The 20,829-nt window shown below is 34.3% G+C and overlaps 1 protein-coding gene and 1 long non-coding RNA gene across 2 annotated transcripts in view; both read left to right on the forward strand.

Moving 5' to 3' along the window:
- LOC110103233 (O-acyltransferase WSD1) overlaps nucleotides 1-20,406 on the forward strand; it is a 32,032-nt gene extending 11,626 nt beyond the window's left edge. Inside the window, exons 2-7 of the mRNA XM_028698642.1 lie at nucleotides 9,084-9,146; nucleotides 9,463-10,005; nucleotides 10,093-10,233; nucleotides 10,316-10,525; nucleotides 14,288-14,425; nucleotides 20,001-20,406. Coding sequence (XP_028554475.1) covers nucleotides 9,084-9,146; nucleotides 9,463-10,005; nucleotides 10,093-10,233; nucleotides 10,316-10,525; nucleotides 14,288-14,425; nucleotides 20,001-20,147 — 1,242 coding nt within the window. The 3' untranslated portion in view covers nucleotides 20,148-20,406. The remainder of the gene's footprint in view (nucleotides 1-9,083; nucleotides 9,147-9,462; nucleotides 10,006-10,092; nucleotides 10,234-10,315; nucleotides 10,526-14,287; nucleotides 14,426-20,000) is intronic.
- LOC114580600 lies at nucleotides 6,015-6,755 on the forward strand. Its single transcript, XR_003702066.1, has 2 exons — nucleotides 6,015-6,293; nucleotides 6,414-6,755. It is a non-coding gene; the product is annotated as an uncharacterized LOC114580600 (long non-coding RNA).
- Nucleotides 20,407-20,829: the final 423 nt, after the last annotated feature.

A 20,829-nucleotide genomic window follows, 5' to 3' on the forward strand; every position in this document is an offset into this window, starting at 1 on the left:
GGGTAAGACACATTAATCAACAATAATTTGCTCATCATCATGAATTTAACATGATGGATATTTAGGAAATAATTCTAACTAAGCATCAAGATAAGGTACTTAATTGCTTGGAGCAACAAAGATTTGTAATTCACCAAAATTGTACTGTATTTTCATATTGCAATCTTTTGTTGATTAGTAGACATATGACAGCTATATAAGGGAGAAAGGAATAAGAAGATTTAAATAGATGTCATAAATTATGATGCAACAACTTAAAAAATAATTTTGGAGCCTTGCTTTATAGTTTATAATATGTGATAAAAGATAAGACAAATAAAAATCCTTTCAAAAAATTGGCAGTATTTACATATTTTGTGAATATAATTATGTGGGAAGCTTGACTTTAATATTTTAAGTTTTTTTTTTTCTAACTATTATGATAAAAAATTTATATCTTAATCATTTAATTTATTATAAGGATTTTTTTTGAATGAATTAGTAAAATTAATCTAAATTATTGTTGAATTCTAATGAATCAACATAAATTAATATACTTTATCAGTCCACATTAGATTTGAAAATACTCTTCAACCACCGAGCCGATATTTCAAAACTATGGGGCCTACTTGTGAACATTTATTCTCCTAAAAATAGACATGTGGCATCAATTTTATTTATTCATTTTTGCATATTAGTGCCATTTTTTACTTGAGCTTGATTAATTAATTGAATTTGAACTTGAGCTTAATTTTGAGAATTCAAGCCAAGTTACGAGCCGACTCATATATGATGAAAAAGAAAATCATCCTAATTAAAATTATTGCTATAATAAAATAATAAATGAATAAAAAATTAGAAGATAGAATAATAAGAAATCACTTTATATACAGAAATGAGATATAATTTTAAATATTTTAATAACTTTGTAGTTAAAGTACTAAATTCTAATACATTTTAAATGTATTTTATATTAATATTTTTTAATATATCGACTTGCAAGCTAAAACATATGAAGTCTTCTCGATATGTTCTTGCTCTGCTTCATATTTAGGCGATTATTCCTTAGCTAAAAATGACTATCCAAGGGAGTACAAATTGGCTTTACCCCACTCATGTTAATCTAAGCATCACCTTTTCAATTTAGTTAGATTGAGACAACTTCAGCATACATGCACTTCTATTCTTACTAATTCTCATGTCAAGAATTTTTTCGTTGGACCCAAAATTTTCATTTCAAAATCCTTTGATAACTTTCCTTCATATATCTTGTCTTCTCTATATCGACCCTAAAACTAACATGTCATCCACATATTAAAGAAGAAGGACATAACAATTATCAAAATATTATAAATAACAACAATCATCTGCCGAGCACATCATTACCTGTTATCATATTGTCTGACATAAACCTATCAAATCTCATGTATCACTATCTTGGTGTATGCTTCATCTCATAAAGACTCTTTTAAGCATACAAACCAGCTCTTTATTACATGTGATCACATATTCCTGATATTGCACTATGTACAACTCTTCTTCAAGGTCATCTTGAAGAAATTCTACCTTTATATCCATTTTATATAGGTGTAAATCCTCCATTGCTACTATGCTTAGTAAAACTCCAACTGTAGTAATCTTCACCACTAGAGAGAAAATTTCAGTGAAGTTCACTACTTCCTTTTGTTGAAAACTTTTACTACAAGCTTAACCTTATAGTGCTTGCCACCATTAAAATTTTCTTTCAGCCTATAAACCAACTTTTTATGCAATGCTTTCTTGTCATATGGTAGCTATGTAAAATCTCATGTCTTATTCAACTCATGTGAATGCATCTCATCATCCATGACTTGCTCCCACTTCTTTAAATAATCAAATTGAATGGACTCATCATAGCACCATGGTTCACCAATATCAATCAGATATATATATATATATATATATATATATATAGACTTTGAGATTATGCTTGATCTCCTAACTTCAATAGCAGGTGTATGCGAAGCCTTTTATACTTCATCAATTTTGTCTTCATGATCATCAATATTTTTAACTCAATATATTTGACAGAATCTATAGGATGCTCATTCATATCCTTACCACTCCAAGCTTTCTCAAGTAACCCCTCATTTAGAGGAACTGAATGATAATGATTGATCAGATAAATAGCAATATTCATTACCTTTTTCCCATAACTGTTTGGGTAGACCTGCAAGCAGCCTCATGCTCCCTACACGCTCAGGGATAGTTCTTCAATGCGCTCTATAACATCATTCTTCTATGGAGTTCTTAGAACATTGAACTCATGCATGATCTCAGTCAAAGCACAATACGCATTGAACTTTTTATCACGATATTCACTGCCATTATCTGATATAAGACACTTGAGCTTTAAACATGTCTCATTCTCAACCATGGCTTCCACTTCTTAAAATCATAAAAAAACATATGACTTGTATTTTAAGAAGTGCACTCAAATCTTTCTACTGTGATCATAAAAAAATAAAAAAAATAAAAAACTATATAAAGACAATCCTATAGAAGAGACTAGAGTATAATCTCATATATCAATGTGCACTAACTCCAACTTCTTTAACTTCACCTTTGAACCAGTCTTTGAGAAACTCACCCTTTGTTATTTTCCATATACAAAATCTTCATAAAAATCTAGATTTATAGATTTCAAATTAGAAAGCTTTCCTCAAATAAGAAGTGAATGCAAACTTTTCTTACTCATATGGTCAAGCCTTTGATGTCAAAGACCTCCATCAACATCTAAATCAGCTACTCCAATAGTATATTATATTTTATTAGTAATATACATGGTGCATTCAATACTGTCATGAGCTATTACCATAGCCCCTTTTATCATATTCCATATATCTCCAATGAAGAATGTCATATATCCTTAGTTTATAAGTTATCTCACATAAACTAAGTTTCACTTCAGATAAGGAACATGCCTAACATCCTTGAGTCTCAAAGTTGACCCATTTGACATTCTGATATCAACATCTCCTTGTCCTAAAATGTTGTAGGGATTGTTATCTCCTAGACACACTTTGCCCATATTCACCTTCAATTTAGTTCTTAGATGCCTCCTTATTCAAATCTATATGAAATGAAGCACTTTAATCTATAATCCAAGATTCAAAATTATCTAGAGATAAAATCAAAGAATTTGACTAAAACTCTTCTATAGATACATTTACAGAAAGATTTTTATCTTGACCTCTACTACTAACATTCTTTGGAACTATGTAGTTGTTCTTAAAGTGGCCATTCTTTTCACAGCTCCAACAAACAACTTTGCATGTACCTGAATAGACTTTTTTCTCCTTAATATACATCTCCCTCTATTTGAATTTCTCTCTAAACCCTATCCTCTTGCTTCAACATGTAAAGTAGAATTTGAAGATTCACTATTCATCTTCCTGCGAACCTCTTCATACATTTCTAACCCCATAATATCCTCGAAGTTCAACTTTAAACTTCTTGAAGAGTTACTTACAACATTAACAAGCCCATCCAAACTATCATGCAGTGAGACAATAACAATGAAGCTTTCATCTCATCATAAAATTTGATGCCAACTTAACACGGACTCAACAGTGTTTAGATTATTCATGTGCTCTGCCATTGAAGTATTGTCTTACATCTTCATATTGAATAATTTCTTCATCAAGAACATTTTATTTGAGGCCGATGGCTTCTTAGTTAGTGCAACCATGAGATCGACTATAGTCTTCTTATTTATAATGTTGAAAGAAACATATGAGGAAATTGAAAGTCGAATCAAACTCAGGGTAGTCTGATCAAGAACCTCCTACTCCTCCATACTCATAAAATCTAGCTTCTTGGTTATTCCTTTCAATGGTAAATTCGACTTTTTATGATGCAACAAATATGCAATTCACATTCACATTCTCCAGAATCCGAAGTTCAAACTACTAAACTTATCAATCTTATATTTTGCTTTGTTAGTCATTACTCTCACTAGAACTAAAGAATGTGGCTCTTATACTAGTTGTTGAGGCGGAAGTAAAACTTGCAACAAAACACAACAAATATATATTGTAGCGAAAATAAGGAACATCAGGATTTAATGTGAAAAATCTTGAAATTGGAAAAAAGCTACAATGCCACTCCACATCAAGAAATTCGCTATGAAAATTTAGGAGAATTAGTATAGATCTCTCTTCTCTATCACTCTGGCATTGCTTCTCTTTTATCTTATACGGTTCTTACGTGGATAAACAAAGAGAAAAAGCAATACAACAATCATGGATGCACCCCATAAGAAAACAAAAGAGAAAGAAAAACTGCAGCACATTTCGCATCACTATGGCACCAAGTTTGAGCATCGCACGCTCGACACTTCTATCTATAATATATCTGACAGCACTACAACGCTATTACGCTAGGTCAATTTCACATAAAATTATAGAGCGTCAGGGTGGTCGGGTATACGACATCAGGGCATTCGGGTACATAATGTCGGAGCTCTTAAGTACACTTGATTTTGCACCCAAACCTTAGTAGGGGAAGGACCCTTTACAATTCTCTAGCACTCTTGATAAACAAAATTAAGGTGCGAAGCAACAGTGCATTCCGATTGATCAACCTAATTAGATTTCACCCAGAACTAGTAGTTATTTTTATTTTCTTATAATTTAAAGTAATGTATTTCATGAAAGGGTGATTAACATATATACTACTAAAATTATAAGATTTATAATTTTAATAACCTTTAAATTTTCTTATTTAGTCATCAAACACTTAAAATTTTAAATTACATCATCATCACGACCTTCTCCTTTAGAATCACGTCACCGATGGAGTGAGAGAGATCATTAGGGACTAAAAAGACAACAAAGGTGGGGTTTTGATAAGGGATTGAGGGGTGGCGAAACTTACAAATGAATAATAAGACGATGAAGACAACCCAAAAGCTAGAGGAATCGAATATGAGGAAACAAAAGCGGTGCATCATAGATCTCATCACCATTCCCGATAAGATACTATGGCAACTTCTTCATCTCTTATGCATGGTGGAAACTCCTTACCCATTAAGGAGGGAACTAGTGATCTAAGCTCCTTTCCAACGAGATCCCATCATGCCTTTTTTGTATCTAATGATATTTGTTTCAACACCCTCTTAGTTATAGAAGTTTGTACTAACTTCAAAAGTGTTATATCATATAAATAATAAAATTTAAATATTAAATATATAAATTCTATAAATTTAGATTATATATATATATATATATATACAAAAAAATCTTAATCAATCCGTACAGTATAGACCACGTCAAAAAAATGCGCCACTAATTTTTAAGTAGACTTTAAATTGATCTCGCAAAAATATATGTGGTGACAAACAATCAATGGTATGGAGGGATTTTGGTAAAGTGGTAACTTGGTTCCTTCACGTCTTCTATAATTCGTGCAACCCTGACTGTCGAACCGAGCTCCAGAAAGGGTAGGGAAACTGCGATGAGAAATCGTCTTGCGGTGAAGATGCTGAGGCCGCCTCCTATATCTCCGATGACGGCGGCGGCGACGGCCGAGGAGGAGGGGGAGCCGCTCAGCCCGGCGGCGAGGCTTTTCCGGCAGCCTCAGTTTAACTGCCACATCGTCACGATCTTGGGATTCGGGAAATTTATAAGCGCCGACGAGATGAAATCCGGCCTTGAGGCCACGCTCGCCCGCCACCCGCGCTTCTCCAGCGTCCAGGTACGCTGGCCGGAAAGTAATCTAGAAGTTTTTACTTTTCACCGTTTACTTTCAGGGATTTTCATTGACAAAAGTCACAAAACACAAGTTTTAAACATTTATAAAATAAACATTAATATTATTTTCGTGTGAAATTCTTGTATTTATTCAAGTCAGAATTAAATAAAAACTTTAAAAAATTAATATATAAATTAAAATTTTATTATGAATTTTAATATTTAAATAATTTTTTTATAAATTGAGATAAAATAAGATAGATACTATAAAATTTAAATATATTTATATATCTAAATTTTAAATTTTATATTTATTTATACATTAAAATAAAATCTAAATAAAATATTATATATCTAAATAATTAAATACATAATAATTTTGTAATATTTATACAAATCCCTTTTAATTAATACATACATGTAATGCCACTTTATTTTTTCCAAACCTCCTAATTCTATAAATTCGCCAAGAAACCTCAATAATTGCAGAGTTCATCTAGTTTCACTCTCACGCACTAGAGAAATTATTTTGTACTGATGCTGAACAGTCTAGAGGCCAATCAGAACCCGTCACATCATCAGGTACCCAGCATTATCCAACATTGATATCAAGCAAAAAAATAACGTAGCGCGTTCTAATTAGCCTCCGGATGACGTCTGATGTGCCCACATAATAATTTATACACACTGAAATCTTTTCAGGGTGGGTACGATTAGGTCACCAAACCAAACCAAACGGTGCCTTAAATATGCGCTTTAAATTTAATCGAACCACTCCTAATTCTTCGGCATCTTCGTTCATGCATTGAAAATCTATTCAGAAAAGTTTATTTACATCCTAAATTTTAAGTAGAAAACCCTTTTTTTTTTACTTGATGGCAGAATGTGTAATTATGTTTGTTGAAGCAAGGTTATATTAGTCCGTAAAAAATAGCGGATTGCCGGTTGCCGTCTCTTTATTGTATTTACTTTATTCAGCTTTAAGAAGGATTCTAGATTATTCAATTGCTTTGTAAACATCATGGAATAATGATAAGTTGTATACGCATGTCTTTTTTGTTGTTGTTATATGCTAGAAAGTTTGTGTGGGTATGTCTGAGCGTAGCATAAAAATTTAATATTAACAAATAATAGTAGGAAAATCTTTTTTTTTTCCTTGAAAAATCAGAAAAGAAAAAAAATTATGGGGTTTGAACTAGAATATATAAGAATCTTCCTTCCTCACGTTGTAGAAGAAGAAGACTATTTGAGAATAAGATGTCTGATTTCTCTTATAGATAGGCTAACAAAAATCAAGTGTTCATAGATGAAAAACTAACTACCAATAGCAAAATTAAATTTTGTCGGAATTCATGAGATGCTGATGATTAATGACGGTGAAAGTTGGCAGCAACGATGGTTGTTAGTGACAATAGTTAGTGGTGGGCATAGATGATAATAACTGGAAAATACAAGAGATATTCATCTAGTTCTTTCAATTCTTTTCCTCTCATTTAGAGAATAAGACTATATTTATAGATTTTTTGGGATAAACATTTTAATAATTTGAATAAGAATCTAAAATATTCCATTATACGGTCCATATTGATTACCTTGATCATGAAGCATTTATTCAGTATTTAATATCTTAAATATGTCAGAATTGAGTGATCTTAGGCTCGTTGGATTCATCTCATCAAGCCGTTCGATTTAACCATAAGCATGTCGAATTTGGAGATCATTTGGTCAACTAATTAATGTTTTAAGTTTCCAATTATGCTTAAAGTGTTTAATTTGTTCTTATTTTGACTCGAATTGGACTATCTCGTTGGGATTTTCTCATTAAGACGTTCATATCAACTATAAGTTTGTTGAAATTGGAGTTCGAATGATGAAGAATGTAATTTTAAAGTATTCAATTCAAAGATTGCTGTGAGATACATATAACTTAATTATATGATTTTTTTTGGAGTCACATCAGTGATAAATAATTAATAAATATCATAACTTTTTTGACTTACTAAATAATAAAAATATTAAATGCGGGATTGCATTTAATTATTTTGTTAGTATTTTTTATCAATGTAACAAGTTTTTATTTTTACTATTTTATTTATGATATGCTCAAAATTGATATGAAAATGATTATTTGATAAATTATTGCTTTTAAACTTTGGATGATGAGATTGAAAAAGTGTATGATTATAAAATATGGATTTGATGATGGTCCCATATCTTATGAATATTGTGATGATGGATTAATTAATCTTCTTATTCAACATCATTTCGAGATCAATATTGTGAGAACATTTGTTGCATGCTAGATAATTCAAGATAGTAAAATGAGAGAATTTTGCATATTAGTTTTACGTGATGTTTAGGACACAAAATAGGAAAACTAAAGAGCTTGGATGACATGACACCATAGATTTTTTACGCGGAGAATCCAAAAAAAGAATAAACATGTGACTTTGCCTAGTCGAAAATATTCTACTACATATGCATGATTTACAAATAGAGTTATTGTTATGATATATTACTTAGTGATGAATGTGAATGCATCAACGAGGCTTTGAGTGAGATCAAATGTAGAGGTTAATACTAGTTAACATCAATAGATGCTGGTGATGCATGGAGAGAGGTTTAGAGAATTATAGTACGAGAATTGTGTTTATAGAATCATAGTTGGGCAATAGTGGTTAGAGGAGGCGCATAACAGTGTAACTAATTCCTCAGTGGTCATACAACAACCAACCCATAGGTGCAGGACCACACAATTATTTTCTCCCCATTTAAGGATTCGTGTCGCATGAAAGAGGAATTAAGGATGGGCTAGGGGGTTTCCAACCATGCTCGCCCACCAACTCAGCTAAGCCTGACGAAATAAATTTTTGATAATTGAAAATGAAATGTTCAATGAACGGATATGTGGCCATTTAATTAAAGGAGAATGTTCTTTCTCCCGAGTAATGAATTTGAATTACATACTTCAAATTTTTTTGCTTATCATGTCCAAAAAATTTCTACCATAATAAGATATTAAAAAAAATGAACACAATAATTATGTACTATTTCAATAAAAGATACTATTTTGGTGTATATTGAAACTCCACAACCAATAAATTGACTCATAGTAAGAATTAATATTCAAATTAAATTTATTTTTATTTAGATAAAATTTAATTACTTAATTATATTTATATTTTAGAGTGTAATGTTAGACAGTTCTTTTTAATGGCCCAAAATTTTTTTATATATTAATAATTGAGTTGCTCTAAAATATTATTAAACAATTTTTTTCTACCTCTAAAACATTAATGTAATTCTCAAAAAAGATAGGAGGATATTGAAAATAATTGGTAAATTTTACCTGCTTGGTTGATTTGACTGCAGGTAACGGATTTGTCCGGGAGCGATAAACCGCGATGGGTCCCAACTAAGGTTAACCTAGACAACCACGTCATCTACCCAGATATCAGCGACGCTAGATAAAATTTAATTACTTAATTATATTTATATTTTAAAGGGTAATGTTAGACAGTTCTTTTTAATGGCCCAAATTTTTTTATATATTAATAATTGAGTTGCTCTAAAATATTATTAAACAATTTTTTTTACCTCTAAAACATTAATGTAATTCTCAAAAAAGATAGGAGTATATTGAAAATAATCATGGTAAATTTTACCTGCTTGGTTGCTTTGACTGCAGGTAACGGATTTGTCCGGGAGCGATAAACCGCGATGGGTCCCAACTAAGGTTAACCTAGACAACCACGTCATCTACCCAGATATCAGCGACGCCACCACCGCCGCCGCTGCAGATGATCCCGTTGTCGGAGACCGCTTTGTCGAGGATTACACCTCTGGTCTTTACCACTCCCCTCTCGACCCATCCCATCCGCTTTGGGATCTCCATTTCCTCCCCATCCGCACCTCCGAGGCAACTTGCGTCGGTGTCTTTCGCATTCACCACTCCCTCGGCGACGGCATCTCTCTCATGTCCCTATTCCTCGCCTGCACTCGCCGAACCTCTGACTACGAATCTCTTCCATCTCTCCCCGCTGCCCGACGCCGGTCCGCCGCCGCTGTCTCCGGCTTCGGCCCTTGGGTGCTCCTCTTCTGGATCTGGACCTTTCTTGTTTACGCTTGGAACACGCTTGTCCATGCTTTCCTCTTCGTTGCCTCCGCCTTCTTTTTAAAGGACACTAGGACGCGAATCATGGGGTCGGAGGGCGTCGAGTTCCGGCCGAAGAGATTTGTGCACCGCACCCTCAGTCTTGACGACATTAAGGATATAAAGAACGCCATGGGTTGCGTAAGCTACTTCTAAACGCTTCTCAATTTGTCAATACGCTCATGTTTTGTTCAGTGCAGGCTAACTGTTCGACCGATTTCCCCATAGACCATCAATGATGTTCTAGTGGGAGTGACGTCCGCCGCTCTGTCTCGTTATCTCAGCAGGAGCTATGACGGCTGCCTTCCCAAAAACTTACGGATTAGAACTTCGCTGCTTGTTAATATTCGGCCGACCCCGGGAATTAATGTGAGTAAACAGTTTCTATTTTGCTCCATTTTCATTTTCCTTTAGAAATGATATTGTCTATTATATTGTGTATTGTTGGCAGGCTTTGGCCGAAATGATGAGAAAGGGCAGCGGAGCCAAATGGGGTAATCAGATGGGGTACATGCTGCTCCGTTTTCCTGTAATGGAGTGTGAGGATCCTTTGGATTATATCCGGAAGGGAATGGCAGTTGTCGAGAAGAAGAAGAAATCATGGGAGGCCATATTTACTTATATTTCGTCTTTGGTGATTGTTAAGACTTTGGGATTTAAGGTATGTTTAATATTTACTGGTTTTTTCCGTGCTTTGCTCCAGAGACAGGCATAAGTCAGCTCATAGGAAAGAAAAATTGGCACATCACAATTCACCATGTAATTGCTCATTTTACTTTTTGTTATATTTTGGTTGGGTGTTGATAAGTTGCCGGAAATAAACCACACAATGAAACAAGCAAGAAAATAAAAACAATGAAAAAGAACATGAGGATTTAATGTGGAAAAAAATCAAAACTGGGTAAAAACCATGAAGCCGTACCACACCAAGAAATCAAGTATAAAAATGGGAGAAATTGAACAGATATCTCTTTTCACAATCTCTCCTTATCTCTCTTTACTTCTCACAACATTCTACACTTAGAACAGGCAAAGAGATTCACTTCTATAGTTCTATTGCACCGAAGACGCAACCCTGCAGTAAAATAAGAAAACCTACTCAGCCTGACTCGCAACGCTGTGGTGTTATACAATGTTTAAAATTGCATATTCGGGTATTGAGGCGTTTTTCATTTGTGAGGCGAGGCGTAAGCCTCAAGGCGTTTTGAGGTGTAAGCCTCAAAATCAAAAGATTGCGTAAACATAAAATGATAAATTTGTTATATACTAATGAGTGAATAATATAAAACATAAAAAATCATAAGATATGCATTACCTCAAAATTTTATCTTTCCGAAATCCCAATATTCTTTTTCATTAACTAATAAGTGAAATCAAAATATGAAATATAGTTCAACTCAATATTAATAATAAAAATTTATATACTAATAAGTGAAATCAAAATATTTCAATAAGACAACATGAAATATAGTTCAACTCAAAATTCTATCTTTCCGAAATCTCAATATTCTTTTCATTAACATATAATTCCGATTTCCAAAAATAAATAGCAATGACATATCACATAAGAACTCATAAGTCATCAGCACTGTCATCACTAAGGGGTTCTTCATTTGAATCATCATTATGGTGAACTGCTCTTTCCCATTCCTTCTCTCCTATAGAGTCCAATGTCGGGCATTTACTTCAAGATTTATGTAAGTTTTAATATATATAGCGTGAGGCGTAAGCCTCATGTCAGTGAGGCGAGGCGAGCCTCAAGGCGGACTTCAACCAAGTTGAGGCGCAAGCCTCATAAAAAAACTCGAGGCGTTTTTTACTGGAATTGCACAAAGGCGGGCTTCAAGGCGAGCCTCATATTGCACAATTTTAAACCATGGTGTTATACCTACAACGCCTTAGCGCTGAATTCTCTGTATCGCAGTGCCATGGTGCTGTGAACTAAAGTGCTACGACACGGAGTTTAGCACTTTAGTTCACAACATTGCGATGCTTGAACTATAGTGCTATGGTATTGTGCTCTCTTTCTCTGAGGGGTTCTGCAGAGCCTTGGCATTGGATTTTTAGCATCACGGTGTTGTAAGGACAAGAAAATTATTTCTTGGGGCTTCTCCCCCAAGAAGGGGCATGTTGCCCCCCTGCAACCCCCCAACGAGCTCATCGTTGAGCCTGACCAGCAGATTTGAGGTTTGAGTTAGCAGTACAACCTGATTTATCACCACAATCAAATTCCACCCAAAATTAACATAAATTTGGTGAGCAAAGCATTACTTTTCATTCACTTGTGGGTTGTGTTCAATCACTATTTTCTTACGACAAAAACTTCTATATCCGAAAATGGGGGGAAAATGACACGACTTCAAAAATTTTGCTTGATTGGCACGAATTTTGAGTCAATTTTGAATTGAAAACTTTTAGGATTAACTCCAGGATGAATCGACTTCTGATTTCAAGGAATTTATAGTTGAGCTGAAAGTCTTGCGAGTTGAACCTATTGACACACAAATGATTTGATCTAATTTTAATTGAGCTTCAATCAACCATATGAAATATATTTGGAAACATCTAAATATTAATTAAGAGATCAAATAGTCTTCATATATTTGTATGCTTATAGTCAAATCGAGATGTTATGTGCCCAAGATCATTCAATTATGATATCATTAAGACATTTAAATATTTGATATAACTATCTACAATCAAAAGGATTAATATGGGACTACATGAAAATATTTAGAATTATGCACAAATTTATCAACAACAACAACAACAACATCAAGCCTTTATCCCACTACGTGGGGTCGGCTACATGAATCCTTTTTCTCCATTGTGTCCTATTAAAGGTCAAATTCTCGCCAACCGAAATAGGAAAATACTTGGTCAAACCACCTTGATATTTAAACAAATTTATCAAAATGTTCTTTTAAATAAGGCCTCATTCTCTACATGAAGGGGAAATTGAACATCTAGGAGTGCTAAAGAACTCTATAGAAAATTTTTCTGATCAACGCCGATGACCACATCATTAATTGCCGCAACAATTGCCATATTTTTGTCATCCGACTATTATCTCTTGACTATTAACATATAACCTGTCCATTTGTGAAAAATTGTTTGGTTTTGACTGTCCATTTGTGAAAAATTGATTTGTATAATCCCTACAATATAAATAAGATATTTTTATTCAATTGTGGATAATCTCATATTCCTCATTTATGAGGAAGGATTCTTATATCTTCTATTATATAGTGGATTATTGCAACTGCATCAGGCCTCATGATTTTTATTATTTTTTGGTTTTCCACATAAAAAATTTTTCTTGTCTTTCACAATTTTTATCTATGCATGTTGGATATTTGTATAAAACTAAGACAATAAACATACACTCTATTATCACAAATTACTAGCATGTAATAACCATAATTAATGTAACATTGTTGGTTGCATATTATATAAATATAAATTGTTGGCATAACTTATGCCAACCCTCAAACCATCAAACATACAAATCAACAATTGAGTGTCGAAGAACAATTCACACACACGCACATTTATATCAATCTTCCAATCCAAGACCATTGAGACGGAGCAATAACTCCCAACCAACAGGCCTAGGGATTGATGGCAGGCACCTAAGTGTTATCAGCTTGATCAAGCTTTTAGATTGTGGCAAGTCCTTTATGCATATTACCCAGGATCCCACCTCATATAAAGCTTCACTTTTTGAACTACCCTTAAAAAATTTATTTAGAACTGTTCAGCCATGATTGCAATGAAAGATATAGAACTAGTTTCTTATTTATTCAGATTATCAAAGACAACTGTGTATAAGACTGTAATGCAATTTTGTTTTTCTATTGTCTTTTCGACAGTTTTACTGCTGAAATGATAGCTTATGGTTCCATGACATCAAGTAATTGAGATTCCCAGAAAATTGAATTGTTGCATGCGCTAAATGCTATTCCTCTTTGTCATTACCAATAGAAAAACATTGTCTTTCATCTTGGTCTTCTTGTTTCGTTTATGGAGGCCTTCCATCTGAATAGAAAAACATCCTTTGCTGCTGGATGGTTTTAATTTGAAGGTTGAATAGCCAATGCGTTTATGGAAACCTTTAATGACTTCGGTTCAATTTGAAAACTTGAACTTCATCTAATCAGAGGGATATTTAGTGAGCTCCTCGTTACAGCTCCTTGTTACAGCTCCTGGCAAAGGGGAGGGGATAGTTTGAATTGAGTCGGAGAAGAGGTGGCAGTGCAGTTTTCTTTGAACTCTGTGTTGTAATTCATAGTTTTGCATGGCATGCTTAGACTCAGATTAACCTATATTAATATTTTTCAACTTTCAAAATTGCCATCTATATGTTTCAAATTTTGAAATTTAGAAATATTTTCTCATTGTTAATCCTATTAATTTACAACAGGTGGGGACAATTTTGTGTCACAGGATCGTCTCTAACACATCTTTATCATTCTCAAATATTGTTGGGCCAATGGAGGAAGTTGGTTTTTGTGGTTCTCCCTTGGTCTACATTGCTCCTAGTGTTTATGGACATCCACAGGTGAGTTACTTGAAAATGCTCGATGTTTTGTATCATGTCTTGCGTAGTTACCTGTTTGTTTCTTTATATCTATCTGTGAATTCTTCCCGTTACCCTATCTATGTTGTGCTTTGCATTCTTCTCTGATTAGCTCTCATCAATTGTTATTGGAATCCTAAATTCTTTTAGGAGTTTTGTAGCTCGCTCCATAATGATACACAGTGCAAAACATGATTGGTTGGTTTTGTTGGGCTTAAGATAGGGTTTGAAAACTGAATCAAGTTAGTCTACGCTATGAACATTCATCTTGAGTTGTCAAATCTTATGGTTTATCTTCTTAAAAAACCTCTTTTTATCTTTTATTATATATAAATCAAACCTTTGCAAACAAAATAAAATTTATTTAAAACAAAGTACATGGAATCACTCCATTCTATCCAAGACAAGCTTTTTATTCCTGTACATGGAACAACTTTAATAATTAATGAACTAACTTGAACTGTCTATAACTTGGAACTCAATTATTCCTAAGTCGCCTATAAATATATCTTTGATAAGTGTTTAAGAGTTTGTTATAACTTGGTTCTCAGTATTAAGCTATTGAATTTGGTTGAAATCACCTTCTTGCCTTGATTAATTGCTTAGTGTACTCATTGAGAGCACTTCCTTGGATAGTTCATCGAGAGTTCTCACTCTCGAAATATTTCATCTCCACTGCTTGGAATTGCTTCGACTTCCAAAATGATTTTCCCATTAATACAACTAACTACAACGAGTTCAATCTATTCATTCTTCCCCTAACTGTACTAAGCTGTCAACTCTTTAGTGTCAACCTAATCTGTGCCTTTGGTTTGATCAAACTTGCTAACTCTATTTTAAAAGACAGACTCCAGAATTAAAGGTTTGACTTCACAATAAATGAACAACTTATGAAGAGCTGACTTCAAGGTAGTTCATTTTATCTTAAATGACAACAACAGAATGAAATTTGACTTCAACCAATAAGGTCAAATAGATTTAGGGGTTATTTAGTTGCCTGAAAAGAAAATGCACTGTAAAGTAAATGTAGTGCATTCCGTATACTTTGAGACTGTTTGGTTGTTTGCAAAATAAACGCAGGAGAATTGTTTCTCTTGTTTGGTTAGGTAGAACCAGAATAAAGTAAAAGCGGTTTTTTTGTAATAATTTATTTTGGCATTTCAACTAGTGTATTTATAAAAGCAGTGTAATTATAATAATTAGTATTATTTTGATGTTATAATAATTACTATTATTTGGTGTTATAAAATAAATTGATTGATTAATCATCTATTGCATTTATATTAGGCAAATTCAATGATTAGAAAATTCATCCTAACTAAAATTTAGTCAGGTTATCCTAAGCCAAATTTTCTTCGTTTGACAATGAAGAATCTTGTAAGCTACACTAAAGATTATATCACAACTTGGAACTTCAAGTACAAAGTAAAATAGCCTACCAATCCAATCCATTGCATATACTCCAAAGCTGCATGCAATCAATTGAGATGTGAAATGTGCATATATTCATCATTCTAAAACTTGGTTGCTCCACTAAAATCTTATGTTTCCTCCTTTTCAAATCAAAATAACATCATATATCTTTAGATTTCGTTTGGGATAACTTCTTATTGCTGTCTAAAACAGCTTTTTAGTAAAAAGCTTTCTTACTAAAAAATTAAAAATAATAAAAAATTTATCTCAAATAAAAACTTAGTGGTATATTTGTCTAGTACCAATATCATATTATTCAAATTGTTATGCATTTGATTCTCCCATTTTCAGCTTCCAATTTTTTTTCTTTTTATAAAAAGTGAGACAAAGATGATATTGTGTTACATTATAGAAATTAAAATTGCAGTTTTTCATAGCTTGAATCGGCAACAGCTGCAAGATCGACCATTTCTTCGTTCTCAACTAAGCGTCAACCTGCCCTTCGTGCTTCTCTTTCTTCCCGAACAACTTCTCCATCTCCTCCAAGATCCTCCCCTTCGTCTCCAGCAAGAAAAATAGAAGGAAAAAAAAAAACCAATCACAGTTATCCCAACATCGAGGAAGAAAGCCCCTGATATACTTACTTCGGGGGAGTCGAAAGTCTTGGCGAGAACGGTGGTTTCTTCTTCAAGGCGGCCCTGCATCACGAGCAAGCGAGGAGACTCCGACATCACGATGAGGACGCCAGCGAAGATTAGGATTGGAGGAATTGCTCCGACAAGGAACATCATGCGCCAGCTGATGTGTTCCGGCAGACCAAAGAAAGAAAAATTGGAGATGAAGCCGGAGAGGACGCCCTGGTTGATGAATATTTCGGGGAAGGTGGTGATAAAATCGCGGGCTGAGGCAGAGGAAATTTCGGCGGTGTAGTCTGGCGCTATCATGAGAGGATAGCCGACACCGATGCCGGCGACGAAGCGGCCGCACATTAGGAAGGCATAGTTTGTGGCGAAGCCCATGAGAAATTGTGCCGCTAAATGCCGGCAACGTCCTCGATGCCAAGAACTGCGTTCCCTCCGGTCAGTGGCTCTCGCTCATAAGGCAGTATTTTGGGTGAGAGGATTTCTAACCTGCTCAATTTGAGCGGGTTTCGAAGTCGCACGAACGGTCTTCTGTAATACACCGCTGATGCATCCGAGGAATTCCTTACTTTCCGCTCAAAATCGACTAAACGACATAATTTACTAAATGCGCGTAAGTAAATTACTTTACCCTCCTAATTCTGCATACCAAACAACCCCTTAATTGCTATCAACGAGAAGTAAGGTCTGAACATACATCTTAAATTCTCATAAACACAAACTAAGTAAAAGGAAAAACAAACTTTCATTTCATTTAAAATAGAATTTCTAATACATTAAGTTAAAAATAAAGACAATACACAATTATAACATTCAAACTTGTTGCGTCCTGGAATATTCGCAGCGGTAGAGATATAAAGAGGTTAATATTTTAGCTTTGAACGAAAATCCAACACAGATAATAGAGAGGGGTGCGAAAGTAATAAGAGACACCAACATTTTTACGTGGACTGAAAAGGGGAAGAACTACGAGGCCTAGCCTAGTTAAAAATGATTCCACTAGTGTTTGTAGTTGATTACAAATGATGCCATTCCTTGGGGGGAGGGCATTGGTTCAATGTAGCAAGTATACATCATATACAACGTATTACATGGTGAGAGCTGAGAAAAATACATTGATGTGAAATTGTCTTCAAGAGAATGTTAGCCTGTCTGTTTGGTTCGTTTAACTGTAGTCGGCGGGTGACGGTGTTCGGAAGGACTGTAGTCGGCGGGCGAAGTTTATCGAAATATCCCAAATAGACTCATTTCGTAAGCGTCCAAGAACTTTCATCTCAAGTTTCTAACTTCTTGTCGACTATCCCAAATAAAGATTTCCAGGCTGCTTGACAGGACAATTAACACCAAACGAGTTCATCTCTGCATCTATTTTATCTAGGCGACTTCCAACAATTTGACCAACAACTTCTATCCTGACAACTCATTGCTTGGCAGCCATAAATGACAGTGAGCTTGATCTTTTCAATTTTTGCAATTGACTTTTAAACTCATTTTTGTCTTCTTTAATGTGTCAATCATGGCTAGTAGTTCTTCAAAAAGATCATTACTGTTGGTTCCCTCTCACGCAACTTTCCAGCATTTCCTTCATTGTCTAATCCCTTTACCTTGTTCTTCTGCCGGAATTAGCTATGTGGTGTCTAATCCCTTTACCTTGTTCTTCTGTCGGAGGGGTTATATTCTGAACATCAGTCGCTAACCCGTCGTCTAGGGACTTCATAGATATCTTCTCCCTCATAAATAACCTTGTCAGCTTCAATAACATTCTATAAAGCTTACAGTGCCTAGTTGAGAATCCTTATTCATTTGGCTAACCTTTTTCTTTTTAAACTTCACATCATTAATGGCGGTTTCTCCACTGAAGACAACCCCTCGACTGCCAGATGAGATTTACACAGTGGCCTCTTTGCCAAATTTCTTTCAAAGTTCTTTGGGAATATATGAGCACACAGTTCTCTATAATTTTATCATCTTTGACACTAGGCAAGCTCTAATATAATTGAAGATTAATAATACCATAATTGATCCTCAAGTAATAAAGTTATAAAGAGAAGTTCAAATCTCAAATTTATAGGCATTGGCATTGATAATTGATGTGAACTACACGTGTCAAGAATTTGTGCATCATATATTGTAAATGCACTAGATCGACTCTTACATAGATTAGAATGGACTAGGTTTTTTAAGTGTTTTTTGTTCTCGAGTCCTTGACATCTTTAAAGAGACAAAAGAACCAGGCATTGGAAAGGGATTCTTATCCATCTGGGTTATATTAAGGCTTCGTTTAGGACAACTTTTTTATTACTTCTTAAAACAGCTTTCTAATAAAATATTAAAATTTTTGTACTAGAAAGTTGCTTTAAGAAGCAATAAAAGGTCATTCCAAGCGAAGCCTAATTCACATTGGGAACCTGAATCAGGTCCTAAAATCAGCTGATTATGAACAACATTGAACTACCTACAACTTGAAACCCAAGCACCCGAAGCCTCAAGTCATTCAATAACATATCTTACGCAAGTGGATGGGAAGTATCGCCATAGCCGACGGCCACAACGCCTCTCCCTTCACCCAGTCTGCACTCTGCAGAAATCCGAATTCTTCACTCATAAAACATGTTCCTACTCACCCAATAATTCTTCCTATATTCCACCACATCCCATGGAATAGAAATACCACTACTAAATCAGCCCCTACACTTCCATCTTACCCTCCAGTCAATCTAGTTAGTCTTAGGCTTCATTTGGAATGTCTTTCTTACTGCTTTTAAAAATAGCTTTCTAAAATAAAAAATTAAATTTTTTATACTAAAAAAACTGCTTTAAGAAGCAGAAGAAAGCCGATCCAAACGAAGCCTTAACCAACCTTTTAAACCATCGTAGCTCACCCTAAGTAAGCCGATTTACTCCAAATTAACCCTCCACCACCTCACTTAATCCTCAATGCTCTTAAATAATAAAGAAAATAATTTCAATCCACTCTCAAATCCATACAACCTTGGGTCCTTGACTAGCTTCATATGTGATCCAAAAGAGTTCAATCAAGTTTTTTAGTTTCCAAAGAAATTTCATAAGATTTATTTTCTCTCTTCTACTTACACCTTGGGCATGATTCCTCTCTCCACTTAGATCCTGGTTGCTCTAAAAAACTTTTGGATCAACATGATGGATCTATTTAAAATCTAAAAAATATTTAGGCTTCGTTTGGAACAGCTTTCTTGAAACAAATTTTTACTATTAAAATTTTAACTGTTTTAGAAAGTTGTCCTAATGGAAGCCTTAGGCTTCGTTTGGGACGGATTTTTTATTATTTTTTAAAACGGAAGAAATTACTCCGTTTTAAAAAATAATAAAAAAGCCGTCCCAAATGAAGCCATAATCTTACCTATTCCATATGCATTTTGACTGCTTTGCAGAGGCAATAAGAATTCCTGGATGTCAGAATTGACCCTCTTGATTACACTGAAAAATGTTGAGTGTTTCTAATTATTATTAAAGAAATCCTGCAGGCCCTGACGATTCACTTTCAAAGTTATCTAAATAAAATGAAGGTGGTGCTTGCAGTTGACGAGCTTGTGATTCCAGATCCCCACAAGCTTCTGGATGACATATCGCACTCTCTCCAAATCATCAAGGATGCAATCACGAGATTTTGAGAAGCCATTCCATCAATTCTAAATGTTTTAATCTTTAATGATCAGGTGGGTGTTACATTTTAGCAAAATTAAATTGTATCACATTTCCGCTATTTTTCTAGGGTAAAGATTATCTGTATTGTTCTTAATCACATGATTAAATCCCTAATTTTCTTTTCATATATGCTAAATGTGAGTCATTTTAAGAATTTATATGTAATGTTTTAAAAATAATTAAATTGCAGGGATTGAAATCATGTATTTTAGATTATGATTATTCTATCCGGATTTTAGAAATCGCCAAAATTAGTGGCATGGATGATCTGATTTTCTTTTTTAATTTCGTTTAATGTACAAATCAAAATGTTCTTAATGGTTAGCATTAATTGCTCGGTTAATTGATTCTGATTTTTAATAACAAAGAGTTTTTTTTTAATGACATTAAGGCTTCGTTTGTGGAGAAATTATTATGTGCAGAGATTGAACGTAGAACGTCATTCGGAGACAAATCAGAATGTGTCACGTCAGCAGTACCGAGCAGTACCGAGGTGCATAACCGAGCAAGGGGTGATGTAGCGCATTCTGGTTGGTCTCCGGACAATGTTCGGCGTTGGCACATATCAGAATGTGTCACGTCTGCAATACCGAGGCGGATAACCGAGCAAGGGGTGACGTAGCGCATTTTGGTTGGTCTCCGGACAAC

Source organism: Dendrobium catenatum, unplaced genomic scaffold (assembly GCF_001605985.2).
Source record: "Dendrobium catenatum unplaced genomic scaffold, ASM160598v2 fragScaff_scaffold_1117, whole genome shotgun sequence".
Taxonomy (NCBI): domain Eukaryota; kingdom Viridiplantae; phylum Streptophyta; class Magnoliopsida; order Asparagales; family Orchidaceae; genus Dendrobium; species Dendrobium catenatum.